This window comes from Acartia tonsa, chromosome 5 (genome assembly GCF_053477335.1).
Source record: "Acartia tonsa isolate MP-2025a chromosome 5, ASM5347733v1, whole genome shotgun sequence".
NCBI classification, from domain to species: domain Eukaryota; kingdom Metazoa; phylum Arthropoda; class Copepoda; order Calanoida; family Acartiidae; genus Acartia; species Acartia tonsa.
Window position 1 is genome coordinate 8,773,815 of NC_137264.1, and position 15,684 is coordinate 8,789,498.

The window sequence follows — 15,684 nt, forward strand, 5'->3', positions numbered from 1 at the left end:
CTTGTTTCTTGTGGGGGGTAAATACATTTCATGGGGTTGGTGTAATAACAGCAAAATCGCTGAAAATCGCGATTTCGGCGACAAATAATGGCCAAACGGTCCGCCAGAGGTGAATGATATGTAAGTAAAGAAATGTCCGCCTCAAAAAGTTGAACATTAATGAAGAAGTGTCCTAAGTCGCTAAATCGGCTCCATCATCCCCTAAAGGGGCAAAAAACCAAGATTTTTTGAAAAATCGTCAAAAATCGTGCCTTTGGCGGCGCGTATCGGCCAAACGGTTCACCCGTGGCAGATAATGCGTAAGTAAAGAAAAGTCCGCCCCAAAAAGTTGTACAAACTTGCTTTTGTGTGTCAATCCCAAAAAACAACTCCCTGCATTAGTTTTGGCAAAAAAAACGAAAATCGCTACTTTTTACGGTTGATAACTATCAAATCCGGCTTTTAGTCGGCCACCAGTTAAAAGCTTTCTGGCCAGCCGTACGGCCTTAATGATATATCCCTGGAACCGCCAGGGTATGTAGAATTTTGGTTCAGAAAAACATTTAGACCTTCTCATTGCAATTTTATTGGATATGGCGTGTCTTAAAGACCATAGTCAACCTAAATTCTGAAATGTATGTATAAATCCGTCAAATTTTTGGGATTTACCAACATTTTTCAAATTGACACAAGTTTGTCAATTTTCAACCTTTTTTCACATTTTAAGTTGCTAAAATTATCTTCATTACCTAAGGTTTATGGTTTTTGAAAAATTATTAATGAAAAATGTAATTTAAAGCATATTTTTTTTAATTTTAGATGAAATTTTGATTTTTAAAATTTTTTTTTTGGGCCAGAAATGGCCGGAAACCGGTCAAAAGACCGGATTTTAACCATTTTTTCAACTCTAGGGGTCATATCCAGTGTTGAGGAATTCAGATCAGACCTTAAAGCAAAAATCATCATTGGGTCGTACCCAGGAGGGGGCTTGATTTACAGATACCCCCTAAAAACCGGAAAAAAACGGTTTTTTACAAAAATCCCGGCCGGTTTTGGCCGGATCCGGCTCAAATTTTGCATGGAGTCATCCTTTGGTATTCCCCACAGTTGATACTTGATCTGGCAAGATCCCAGAAAAGTGTGGTATATCTACCCCCCCCCCCCCCCTTCGACAGCGAACTATGAACTCTGGCCGCAGCGCTCGGCTCCCTAGCCTGCCTAGACGCAGTGCTCGGCCCCCTTGCCTGCCTAGCCGCAGCGCTCGGCTCCCTAGCCTAAAACCTAACCTAAAATACAAAATTGAAAAAAATTGAAAAAAAATTTCTAAGAGGATAACGCCAAATTTCATGAAAATCTGCAGCCATTTTCCTGCCGACCACCGCCCCTGAAATTTATATTTTAAGATTTCTAATACAAAGTTTACATACAGATCAGTCAATTTCTTACTCATTTTCTGTGTGTATTTTTAAGCAGGGAGGGATGGAACAATGGGCTGTTTATTTTTCTAGTCGACAATGTTTTATAATAGTGTTTTCACATTTGTAGGCATAACAACTTTTAGACTTTATTAATTTGATTGGTTAGTTTATTAGTTGAGTGTCCAAACATTTCAACAACTAATTGTAATTTATAGAAGGGGCAATTTTGTGTATTAGCATTGGGGATATACATTAATTTATCGGCCATTGTCCTATCCCTTTAGATCATAGATATGTAAGACTTTAATTTTTATTTTCATTTTACTTTAAAGGAAACAGTTTCTATCTTAATCAACATAAATTCTACTCTTCTCTTTGTTAATAAGTATGAAAGAACCTTTTGTGAAAGGTTGCTCAATAAAAGGGTAAAGGGAGTATATAATGTTAAAAATATAAAATCAGAATATTTTTTCTTGATGAAGGAAAACACATACAAATTTTTAGACTTCTAGCTTTAATGGGATTCAAGATTAGTATATATCAAGCAGACCCCCCTGCCCTCCCCCCCCCCCCCAATAAAAAGGTATGATAGTTCAGATAATAGCTTAGACATTGGATAATCTTTAATTTAATTATAAATCTTTAAGTTTAATTGAATAGGTGTTTGAAATAATAAGAAATATAAATTACTTTTGTATTAAAAATTGTTATTTTTTTAGTAGACCCTAGTTACTTAAGAGCTTAAAAAAGCAAACTTCGCAAGATTTCGGAAGATTAGGCTAAGGTTCTATGATATTATACATAGTTCTAATTTACTCATACGAGAGGATTTCATTGCCATCCTTTGCCATTTTTAGTTCTGGACCCAAACGTAAAATTTTCATTTCAAGATAATTGTTTATCTTACAAGAAACGGGTATGTCTAGAAAAGTACCTACAATTACAACAAAAAATGAAGATTTGACTTCTTTTAAAGGCTAAACGTATAAATTATTATATACCGATTCCAAAAATATATAATGCTCAAAAATAGCTTTAAAAATAAAGGGTCCACACTGATTTGAAATGTAGTTTAGTTGACCGAAAAAATAGTTGTTTACTATGATAAAAAGGAACTTAATTCCAAACCTCTGGTGTAATTACACATAAAATTCTTATTTTTCATAGTAAAGAGCTAATTCTTTCGGCTTTATTTCCAAAAACTTGTTTATATTACTAAACAATTGTTTAAAAGTGTATTTTCCAAAATGTAAAATCGATTTTTTGTCACTGTCAGGAACATAGTGCAATGTAAAACTTTCCAGACAGACATCCTTCTTCTTTTGTTTGAGAAGGGGCAATTAAGCATTCCACTAACACCTATTACGAATTTGTAAAAAATCTGACAACGCATTTTGATTTGACACCCAGGGAAAAGTACATTAGTAGATAAGTTTGTTGGTCAGTACTTTGTACTAGTACATAGGCTACAATTGACTACATTAAGCAGAGCTATCTAGCATCTATTTGCTCTATATTTGAAAGGGCAGAAAGGGCCGGAATAATGACTTAAAACCATCCTAAGACAAACTAAAACCTACACTCAATGTAAAACTTACTTAAAATAGGTAACCCAATCAGTTCAGTAATAATTGAGATCTTAAACTACAGACAAAAACTCTTACTTATTTTTATATGAGGAATATAGAAACACTGAATGTATGTGTATGTGTCCCTTAAGATCTCGGAAACGTCTAGACTTCATTGGTTATTGACAAGGATGACATATAAAATCCATAAAAGCAAAGCTCAACGAAACAAAAATTTTAATCGAACGATTATTTCCAAAAAAATGTTACAATTTACAAAAGAAAAATTACTTCCAATATATAAAACATATAAAACTTGAATTTAGAGAAATTTAGCTTAAAACGATATAAAATCAACTGGTTGAAAATGGACATACGGATTTTATATAAATGATTATAGAGTTGGTACGTGTTTAAAATTGTGCATTTTTTTTACAAGTTTGAATGAAAAGGACAATTTTAACATGCCTAAATACTTACGGACGTAAAGTCCCTTATAAAGAAAAGCTCTGATTTTTATAATAATAACTTGACTATCGCTAATAAATTTTCTGAAGTTTTATATAGCAGTTCTATTTGTATTTAGCGCTGACAAATGTGAGAAGTATAAGTTTAGTTACATAAGATTACGTTGACTAGTACAATTTTGTTCTTAAGTAGCACAGCAATTGCAAGCTAAAAATATTTTGAAATAACTTGAAAAAAGAGCAGTAATCCTATTATACAGTGTGTTTTTTTTTATGAGAACTTTTTTGAAAGCAATTTTACCCCACTTATAGTTATCAGAATTTAATGATTAATGGCTTATTTTCTTCGTTTTTTAAGGGAAATTATGAAACAACCAAAAAAAATTACAGTTTTTGTTGAAAAAGTACAGTAAAGTTGAAAATTAAAAACTTAGGTGACAACATCTAAAAATGTTTTTAGCGCATTTTTCTTATGCTCAAAATTGGATTTTCAGTAGTCGACTTTGGGGGGCCAGTACTTTCTCCCTGATTGAGATATGGCCTTCAAACTTTGACCTATTCTAGTATATGTCCCCAATAGTATCTGTATAAATTTATAGCTCTATATCTCAACTTTGAAGCGTTTTGCAGCCATTCTTGCAAAAGGTAGAATATTTGAACATAAGAAAAATGCGCTAAAACCATTTTTAGATGTTGACACCTAAGTTTTTAATTTTCAACTTTACTGTACTTTTTCAACAAAAACTGTAATTTTTTTTGGTTGTTTCATAATTTCCCTTAAAAAACGAAGAAAATAAGCCATTAATCATTAAATTCTGATAACTATAAGTGGGGTAAAATTGCTTTCAAAAAAGTTCTCATAAAAAAAAACACACTGTATAAAGTAGTAAAATAGTGTCTTTAGTAAAAGATCTCACTAACCGCCAAACCGAAATGGTTCTCCTTTACAGTGAAGCTTCTAAGAGGTCCAGGGAATGTTTTTAGCTATTTTGGGGGAGGGTACCTCCACCCTCCGAATTAAAAAGAACCCTACCATTTTTTTGTTCAATTTTTTTTTTTTTTTTAATAATAAAATGTAAATGTAGGGTTCAACTTCGACCCCCACTCTTAATTGCCCCTAAAGTATTCTAGGTGCGTAGCTGTAAGTCTAAAATATAAAGTACTGCGATGTCTGTTTTGCTTTCCCTCTGTGTCTGTCTAAAGCTCAAGATTTCGGTAACCGCTGAACCGATCAAGATCTTTTTTTATTTCTTTGTAGTTTTGTGGGAATATACAAGAATGCTTTGATGTCGATGTGCTGAATTTTAATTTCCAAATGTGTACGCAGATTTCGCGGTTTTTCCTCATTCTATCTCAATATTTACTACTAGCTAAAAAGCTTCAAACTTTTAAAAATTTTGAACGTATAAACGATTTATACATTCAAAACTCTATTTTTTTGTTGTTGAAAGTTTGAAGCTTTTTTAGCTAGTAGTAATTATTGAGATAGGATGAGGAAACACCGCGGAAACTGCGTACACATTTGGAAATTAAAATTCAGCACATCTTGATGTCATAATCACTTGAATCATTAAATCCTTACAAATTAACTTGAGGAGCAAAGCAATGCTTTAACCTCCTTGTGTTATCCTTATATTAGAACGATGTCTGTCTGTCTGTTTGTCTGTTTGTAACGAAGGATCTCACTAACCGCAGAACCGATCGGGTTCTCCGTAACAGGGTAGCTTCACTTAGGTCCCGGGAAGGTTTATAACTATTTTTGGAGAGGGTACCAACACCCTTCCAAGAGAAATCGCCTCTAGAAAAATCCCCCCCCCCCCTAAAAAAAAATATTACTTTTATTAAATCTATATTTAAAAAAATGCATTTTGGGATTCAACTTCCTCAAGTGTCCGTAGAGGCCTCTATGGGCGAAGCCGCTAGTCCTTATATTACAGTAACAGGGTTGCTGTCTGTCTGTACTCAAGGATCTCGCTAACTGCTGAACCGATACGGTTCTACTTTACAGCGTAGCTTCTCAAACGTCCTAGGAAAGTTTATAGCTATTATTTTGGAGATGGAACCACCAACCCCACCTCAAAAAAATTTAGTGGCCTATATTTAGTTCGGCCTCCACTTTTTTCTTACAATTCTATGTTATACCCCACTAAAGCAACTACCATGCCAAATTTTGTAGTTCTAATTCTATTTTAAAGTCTCAAAACACACACCCAAAGACGTCCAAGGGGGGGGGGGTAAAGGGGTGATTATCCCCCGCCCTAAAAAAATTCTGGATTATCAATTTTTACCCACCCCCCCCCCACCCTCCAAATTAATATAAGGATTACCCCCCCCCAAAAAAAAAAATTTTTATTCTCAAATTTTTACCCCCCCCCCCCCCCCAAAATGAAAAAGCTTGGACGCCCCTGCACACACCAATACGGAAAATACGTTCAAAAACTGTCTCCTTTTTTATAAGACGTTAATAATTTAGGATGTAGGTGATCATGAGAGAGAAGGAGAGAGAAAATCAAGTTCTAGTCAATATACATCAAATACAGAGAGGTAATTATGCACTAATTAGCCTAACAACAAATTTTTGCGGTTTCCCCCAAAGTGACCAGTCGAGCAGAGGACCAACACCCCCCCCCCCCCTTCTTCCCGCATTTTTTCAAAGTAGCCCTGTATAATAATCAGAATATAAATGTAAAAGAGTCGAAGCAAAGTTGTAAGTAAATTTGTTGAAAAACTGCTTGATACGTGATAATTTTTATCGACATACTTACATTTTTTGGCCTTGATTATAGAGTTGCTTCGCTTATAATATTGTGCTTTGTTGTCTCAGGAATCAATATTCCAAAAATCAGATCAATCGGATAATTAGATCACATAAAAATTTGCTGTTAAAAAAGTAGAAAAATCAACATGTTTAAAATGGACGTTATTTTCATTCTGGTAATGATTATAGAGTTGCTACGCTTTCTAAATCGTACCTAACTACAACAGGAGTCACCATGCAGAGTATGAAATCGAAAGGACAATTCTAACATGCCTAAATTAAGGAAAAAGCTATCCGTCTCGTACCTACGGACCGACCCTAATTATAGAAAAGATTCGTTTTTAAAACTTGACAAGTAAGTGAGCCCCTGTATTCCTTGTTTCTTAATGAGAGAGGGGACAATGAGCTGTTTATTACACTAGTCCCCAAAGTTTTACAATAACTTTTTCTTATTCGTTAGCTTTTCAAATTTGGGGACTTTTGAATTTTCATTGGTTGGTTTATTAAGTTGAGTGTTCAAACGTTTCAACCACTAATTGTTATCTAGAGAAGGGTAATTTTGTGTATCATCAATGGGGATGTACATCAATTTGTCGGCTATTGTCTTATCCCTTTAGATCCCTGCAAATTTCCTCTATCTCCCCGAAAAATTCGCTTCCTATTAACTTAACAGTCCTTGATTATCATATTTTTTTAAGGACCTACAATTCAATTCTGGATAAAATGTGTCAAATGGAAATGAGCTTAAAATCTCGACTACAAGGTAATTGTAAAGATAAATCAGGGCTCGGCAGCCGTGTGTCAGCCACCTGTCAGCATCAGGGAAATCATCCTTTTACAGTTTTACAAATCAGCTGAAAGTCTAAACATGACTCAAATATTGCCATCCCTATTTGCATAAAAAAATTCATAATATCCAAATGAGTTTTAATTTGAGGCTTAGTCGCGGCTGACGAGCGGGTGCCGAGCCTTAAAATGAATAAATAGATAGATAGACAAAAAGAAGATAGAAATTTTTTTGACGGGTTTTATTCTAGGCACGAATTCTCTTGGGAGGCTGGAGGAATCCTACCTCATAATAGTTTTAAAACCTTTCTTGGACCTATAAGATGTTTCACTGTAAAGAAGAACCAAATCGGTTCAGAGATTAGCAAGATCTTAATACAAACATCCTGCTACTTTTACTGGGTGTATGTGTTTGTGCTGTGCAGACAGACTGACGCGGGTAACTTGTATACTAGCTATACTGCTAAAAAAATGCAGAAATTAATTAGCAACCCAACTTTTAATGAGATGAAAAAGAACCGTAATGAGTTCTTAAAAGCATAAATATTTTTATTTTATAAGAAAATATTATTATAATATTTTTTCCACCGGAACTAAACCGGTTCAAAGCTGTGCAGTAAAACCAGCCAATAGTTTTATTGAAATTTATTTTTGTTTGTTCGGTCAAATCTCACTAAGGATTAAAACTATTGAGTTTTCCATTTTAGGGAAGCTTCATAAAGATCAAGGGGGAATGGCTTTAGACTTTTTTTTGAGCCTCTTTTTTTGTGAGGGCGTAATTTTTTCTAGAGGTGGTTTCTCTTGGGAGGGTGGTGGTAACCTCGCTCAAAATAGCTAAAAACCTTCACATGCTCATTCATAATGAAGATATCCTGTAAAGGAGAACCATTATGGTTCATTGGTTAGCGAGATCCATCGGTACAGACAGACACACAGAGATCCTTTTACTTATTAATTATATTAAAAATAATATTATAATCTACTAATAATTGTCAATACTTTAATGTTATTTAAACATTTTAATAAAAACAAGGATGACAACATCCATAAAAGTGAGGCTCTGAAACGGTAGGATAAAAGGACATTAACACTTGTGTAGTGTCAGAACTGAATAATCATAATATAAATGTATAAGAGTCAAAGCAAAATTGTAAGTAAATTTGTTGAAAAACTGCTTGATACAGGATAATGTTTATGTTTAAAATTTGTTGTTAAAAAAGTTAAAAAAAAATCAACATGTTTAAAATGGACGTACGGACATCTTGGTGATGATTATAGAGTCGCTACGCTTTCTAAATCGTACCTAACTATTAAAGGAATCACCATGCAAAATTTGAAATCGATAGGACAATTCTAACATGCCTAAATGGAACGAAAAAAGCTATCCGTTACGGACGTACGGATGGACCGACCCTAATTATAGAAAAGCTTCGGTTTTCAAAATATTTTATATAGGTGTAACCTCCAAGGAAAAGAGAAAAATGTGTATGAATAAATCTAGTCAGGAAAAGATAAACACATAATTGCACGACTTTTGTCGAGAAGTCCTTAATATGCAATTTTAATTGTACTTTTATTGATATCAACTGTCAGACATAGCAGTAGGAATCATTTATTATTAAATTGTTATCTATGAAAAGTCAGTTTTTATTAGAATAACTATTGTCGAGCAGCTCAATTAATAAATGTACTTTTGTTCTAAAAGTTGCCTCTAATATTGCAAGGAAATCATTCTTCTTATTTTAAAAAAATATTGAATGAAATGGGGGGGGGGGGGGGGTTAGTTTTTCTCGAGTTGGACTAAGTACATCCTAACCGAAGCAAAGTAAAGCATAAAGTGAAACTGCCGTTATTCTATTAAAAAAGGGGGGGGGGGGGGAAGCGAAAGTGACACTTTTTGAAACCAAAACTAAAAGTCAACAAAGGAACTCAACTAAAAAAAGAGTTACAGGTCTGAGATTTTGCATGGCAGTTGCTTTATAGGGGTACATTATGGAACTGTGAAGAAACGGCGGCGCAACCGCCGAAAACCGCTGTTTCCCGCCGAATTTTTTTTTGCCTTTTCTCGGCGGTTTTCGGCGGTTGCGCCGCCGTTTCTTCACAGTTCCATATTGTACCCCTATAAAGCAACTGCCATGCAAAATCTCAGACCTGTAACTCTTTTTTTAGTTGAGTTCCTTTGACTTTTAGTTTTGGTTTCAAAAAGTGTCACTTTCGCCCCCTCCCTTTCATGTCTGTCAGTCTATGGAACGGTATTATGAAGGGATCTAAAGGGATAAGACAATGGCCGAAAAAAAGTTGTGTATCTCCAATGATGATACACAAAGTTACCCCTTCTTAGATTACAATTAGTGGACGAAAAATTTGGACACTATTTAATAAAACCAACCAATCAAAATTCCCCAAAGTTGTAGAGCCAACAAAAAAGAATATGTTTTTATAAAACTTTGGGGACTAGTGTAATTAACAGCCTATTGTATTGTCCACTCCTTCTCTCTCTGACAATTATATGAATGTGTGCATATCCTTTATAGAGCTGTGACATTGTAAATAATAATCCCAATATCAACAAATTTACTTCAGGAATGTTAAAATATTAATATACTATTAAATAAATTTATTTCTCGTATTCATTCGAAACCGATTAATGTCCGGTGGATTAGAACCGGTTCTCATCCATACGAAAAAACTATGTCTAGCATCGTATTATATTCAGCTTTCTACTAATATAAAAATGTACAATTTAAAGAATAAAACCAGTTTTTATAGATCGTGCCTTCGGCAGTAAATTATCCCCTCCCTCCAGGATGAGAAACTCTTAATATTTTTGTTTAATAAGCATAAAATTATCAAAAATTATTCTTAAAAATGTTAAAATATATTTTCTAAACACGAGACTTATAAAACGTGCTTCCTATTCATAGCAGGGACAAAGAGATAGGACAATGGTTAATAATTTTTATGTGTGTAATTCGAAATCACTATAATAAGGGAATGGGTTGTACTTTTTCTAGTGGGGGGGGGGGGGGTGGGGGGGGGGGGGGTTAAAAAGGTTTAGATTTGTTTAATCGTCGATAACCCTTCCCGTCTTTTGTTGAAAAATAATAATAGTTATTTCTCACATTGTATTATAGACAGCTTTGCGCGGATATAGAATGTACAATTATAAGATTAAAACCAGTTTTTCAGCCCCGAGGTGACGAAGGCACTGGCTAAAAAACCGGTTTTAATCTTATGATTGTACATTTTATATTCATAGAAAGCTGGATATAATACGATGCTAGACATAGTTTTTTCGTATGGATGAGAACCGGTTCCTATCCACCGGATTCGAATGAATACGAGAAAATATAATTATCAAATTATTTTCCATATTTGCTAAGCGGAACTAAATAGAAATTCTTCTAACAAATGATACTCTTAGTCTTCAGGGATCTAAAGGGATAAGACAGTGGTCGATAAATTAAAGTTTATCACCAATGATGATACACAAAATTACCTCTTTGGTAGATTAAAATTAGTGGCTGAAATATTTGGAAACTTAACTTAATAAACTAACCAATCAAAATAATTTGAAAGTTCCCAAAGTTGCAACGAATAAGAAAACGTTATTTAAAACTTTAGGGACTAAGGTTACAAACAGCCCAATGTCTCCTCCTTCCCCGTAGCCTTTTTTTCTTATTTGGACAAAAAAATGGATCCATAATCTTGTGCTGAGTAATCGTTTCGAGCTTTATGAGTTGATAAAATTGATCAAATATTTTTTAACTTTCGTTTATATTATATCTAAAAATTATCGGCTACGCCCCTAGAGACCTAAAGGGGCCTGTAAAATGTTTTTTTAAAATCTATGTTAAGATCAGCTGTTATTTTTTTTAGATTTTTGTCGATATCTCTTGGGCAAAGATAGCTATTAAACTTCCCATGACCTATGAAAAGCTGCACTGTAAAGGAGAACTATATCGGTTTTGCGGTTAGCGAGATCCTACGGTATAGACAGACGGACAAATATTTACTTTTATATAAGGATGTAGCAACGTTTTAACAATAAAACAAAAATCAGAGAACAGTGAATCATTTGAGGATTCTGTATTTTATACCAACACAATTTACACCACTATTCCTAAAGAAGATGCCAACAGCTGTGCAAATGCTGTGGAAGGTACCAACAGCTGTGGAAATGCTGTGGAAGATGCCAACAGCTGGGCAAATGCTGTGGAAGGTACCAACAGCTGTGCAAATGCTGTGGAATACAGACACCAGGGAGGAATAATTATGTCAATTAATATCGCATGAACGCCCTTTGGTAGCGCGAATATACGTGGATATTATGGCAGGGAAAAAAATTGTCGTCAATTTGGTTTGCTAATATGGAACTCATTTATTGGTCAGTTTGTTCATCCCGTATGAGAGGAGTGGATTGGGTAAAGGGTGGTGATGGAGGGGCAAGGGAGGGGGGTATCGTAATATTAGGCCACGGTTGACGGTTCAGCAGATACCAAAATCTAAAGCTTCAGACAGACATCGAACTTATTTGTATTGCAAATGTTTTATTTATATGTAGCAGCTACGGGAGTTGAGACACTTTTTAAATTTAAGTTTTTACAAGAAAAAAAATTGACAGAAAGGGCATTTTTTTCTAAGGGCGATTTCTCTTGGTAGGGTACCGTATCCTCCCCCTGAATGGTTATAAAACTTCCCATAACCCATAGGCAGCTCCACTGTAAAGGAGAATCAAATCGGTTCAGCGGTTAAAGAAAACAAAAAACCTTATTACTTTATATAACCTGAATTAAATTATTCATGTATGTTAGTGTACCAACCTTCAAAAAGTCACCGAAGACTGTGCCCGGCAAGAAACCGACCAACCGACAAAAAATCCACCAACTAATTCTAAAAAATCTACAGGAACATATTTTTCTTAATAAAATTTGATATACTGAAGTAGTTAAATGTCTGTTTGTTTGTCAGTCTATCTTTGGTTTGTCCGTCAGTTTTTAAATCGTGTTGTTAGTAAATTGGGCGTTCTCCTCTTAGAAAGGTTAGGTTAGGTTATAGGCTAGGGAGCCGAGCGCTGCGGCTAGGTAGGCAAGGGGCCGAGCGCTGCGGCTTGGCAGGCTAGGGAACCGAGCGCTGCAGCCAGAGTTGTTCGTTGTCTGGAGGGGGGGGGGTACTCAAATTTTCAAAATTGAAAAAATATTTCTAAGAGGATATTACCGTAAATTGTTTTAGTTAAATTCAGTTTGTTTATTATGGATGTTGTCATCCTTGTTAGAAAATTGGAATGTTATAAAATTATATTTAATTGATGAAAAAAATTTATTTCATATTAAGCAAATTTTTTTTTGCAAATTATGCAAACATCCATATATAAGTGCAAAGCTCTGAAACCGTAGAACAAATGAACATTGACTTTGTTTTCCTAAGAATCAGCATTTCAGAAATCGATTTCAGACTTTGTATGTTGATTCCTATAACAAATGGGCACGATTTAGAAAGCGTAGTAACTCCAAAATCATTATTTATATTGTTTGGCCATTTTTTCTATGATTATTCTCTAAAGGGAAAGGCGGAAGTGACACTTTTTGAAACCGTACTTAAAAAACTTAAAAGGGGCGTTTGCACACGACACAACAGAGTAACCAAATTAAAATTAATAAAAAATCTCTGTTTTTAGCTAACACGGAGTCGGAGCCGGTTTTTAACGAAGATTACGGCTCCAGCTCCGGCTCCAGCAAAATATGGCGGCTCCGGCTCCACGACGCTGTTTAAAAGACTTATTTTATTTTTGGCGCTTCCAAAAAATAAGTCTTTTTTTATTCTATGGAAAATCAGATAACTAGGACAATTAGGGTCAAGCGGGGCATTAACCGGTAAGGGGCATTACCGGTAATTTTTTACCCACCTTCATAAAATGACATTTTTCTCCATGTTCTAATCGACTGACAGAAAAAAACATAAAAGCAAATTTGTTTCTTATTAAATTGCCTACAAAAAAGTATAAAATGAAATTTTTGTGAGATGAATTTTAAGGGTACTTTTTGGGTCTCAAAGTCGGACGAAAATTTTTTTTCTTCAAAATTTTTTTCACCTAGGTGTATAAAGATCGACCTACACAAAAATTGGTAAGACCTAGAACTGATCTGTAAAAACCTTTTGAACTAAGAATTGCCCGCTCTTTCCAAATCCGTTGAGAGCTTAAATGTAGAGTTAATATTTTTTTCAAAAATGACCAAAGTTCGCGCGGGATATTTTTCGGTAACGTCGAAAAAAAAATTCAAATTCGATTTTTAAGATCAATTGTCAGGTTTTCTTTGGTAAAATCTAAAATTCAATATGGGCTTTTTAAGAATTAGGCCAAAAAGTGAATAGAACAGGTCTTTTTATATAAAAAAATTAAAATTTTATTTTTTAAGAAAATTTTTGTAAAAAAAAATCGAAATTTCTCGTTTTAAAAAAAAATGATTTTTGACATAGAAGGAATAGTCCGATCTTCATGAAAATTTTTGTGGATAATCCCTATAACCTATACTAATTATGATTATTTATGTTTGACTGGCCGTTTGGCCGTTTTTTATCGATTTTTTTTAGGTTGAAAAGACGTTACCCACAATGCCCCACCGTGGGGCATTTATCGGTAATTTCTTTGAGTCCAATTATGACAAACTTCTAAAAGTCCTAGGATAACGTCCTATTAGGACCTGATAGTCCTTTCCGTAAGCTTTCTAATGGTCTTGGTCCCATTTAAAAATATTAATATTTACCCCATTTTTTTTTCAAAAAACCAAAAAAATTACCGGTAATGCCCCGCCTCACCCTATATAATTTAAAAAGTTATTCTTGAAAAAGTAAAAAAATCAGCATGTTTTTTTAATGGACGGACTTTTTTGGCAACAATCATAGAGCTGCTACTCTTCCTAAACTATACCTAACTTTTATATCATCATCTTCATTCAAAGTTTGAAATCAATAGGACAATTATTAATCTTACTAAATTAACGAAAAGAGTTCACCGTCCCGGATGAACGGGGAGACCCTAATTATAGCAAGCCTCGCTTTGAAAACAGTAATTCCTAGGAATAAAGAAACTCTCTTTTTTCAAGAGAGAAAATGTTCTCTCTTTTTCGAGAGAACGTGTAAAATTTGTATTAAGTAGAGTAAAAAATATCACCGTTAGAGTTTGCTCTATTTTTAACATAATCATCTCAATACAACAAAATATCAACAAATATTCTTTTTTTTAAAATCTATTTTTTTATTAAATTAAATATATTCTTTTATTAAAGTTATATTTTAGTGTTTGATTAACTCAAAAACCAAGAAAAGATGTATATATGATTTATTTTAATTAAAATCTGTAGATATGAAGTCCTTTAATATTGTGATTATCATATATCTCACTTTTTTTCAGAATTTCTGTGGGTATTTTAACACCAATTCCGAATTGAATCATAGTTATTTCTCGCATCGTATTATAAACAGCTTTCCGAGCTTTTAGCCCCGAGGTGCCGAAGGCACGGGCTAAAAAACTGGTTTCAATCTTATGATTGTACATTTTTATATTTGTAGAAAGCTTGATATAATAAGATGCTAGATATATTATTTTTTCGTATGGATGAGAACCGGTTCCTATCCACCGATTCGAATGAATACGAGAAATTGTATTGTCAACTCAAAATTAGATGCTCTCCCGCAAGGGGTCGCTTGAGCACTGACAACCTCTCCAGTTTTTAAAATAAATTGAAATATGTTTTAGTATGACTAACCCCTGCGGGGGACCTAATCCTCCGGGGCCTATAACTGTGGATTTAAATCCATCATGGCTACCCAGTAAGTACACAATATAACCTAACATAACGTAACATTCCATAACTAATAAAGTGGCGCTTCGTTGTATTTTCACGCTGCGGGGCCATTTGCCTAACCTAACCTAAAATAATCTATCAAAAGCTACGGTGAAAATACGACGAAACGCCCCTTAAGAGGCGTTGTCATGAAAGGGACATTTAATATGCGTATGTAAATTGTTTTGCCAAGAAATTTAATTTTAAATTATTTATTCGTTAATATCAAATTACTTTTACTCCGAAAGGGAGGGGACATTGGGCTGTTTATTGCACTAATCCACAAAGATTTATCATATAACAATCTCTTTAACATTTTTGGGTACTTTTTTTAGTATTTTGATTGATTGGTTCATCAAATTGAGTGTACAAAAGTTTTAACCTCGAATTGTAATCCACAGAAGAGGTAATTTTGTGTATCGTCTTTGGGGATGTACAACAATTTATCAGCCAATGGCTTATCCCTTTAGACCCCTGACTTTTACTGGATATAACATTAATATTATTTCATTAATAATTGCAATTTTGAGTAGTAGGGTGCCTCAAAAGTAGAGCAATACGGAAAGTGTCATGTGTGGCGTCATAAAAAAAACGTTCAAATTTATCTCTTTTTATTAGGGGTTTCCTTTCCCACTTCTTCCCTCATCCTTCCTTTTAAGACGTAATTTTATGATGTCAAACATTATATGGCACTTTCCAACTTCGTATCTCCCAAGTTTCACTTTATTAGAGTACATGATAATTTTTTGAAAGATCCAAGTAATAGATCCATAAATAATAAATCCATTGCTTTATAGAGTAGTTGCAAATATTTTAATATCCCAATATTCAGTCTAAAATTTCATAATTATAAAACGTATTCAT

General features: G+C 34.1%; 1 protein-coding gene across 6 annotated transcripts in view; it reads left to right on the forward strand.

Annotated features, from left to right (window-relative positions):
• The window catches only part of LOC145318684 (ribosomal protein S6 kinase-like 1), a 91,403-nt gene that overhangs the window by 57,012 nt on the left and 18,707 nt on the right, over positions 1-15,684 (forward strand). For 4 of the 6 annotated variants that reach the window (XM_080160124.1, XM_080160126.1, XM_080160125.1 and 1 more), the window contains exons 11-16: positions 5,906-5,976; positions 6,889-6,953; positions 8,432-8,479; positions 9,509-9,555; positions 11,036-11,237; positions 11,789-11,882. In XM_080160124.1, coding sequence (XP_080016250.1) covers positions 5,906-5,976; positions 6,889-6,953; positions 8,432-8,479; positions 9,509-9,555; positions 11,036-11,237; positions 11,789-11,882 — 527 coding nt within the window. The remainder of the gene's footprint in view (positions 1-5,905; positions 5,977-6,888; positions 6,954-8,431; positions 8,480-9,508; positions 9,556-11,035; positions 11,238-11,788; positions 11,883-15,684) is intronic. The other 2 variants (XM_080160128.1, XM_080160129.1) reach the window with 2 other exon arrangements.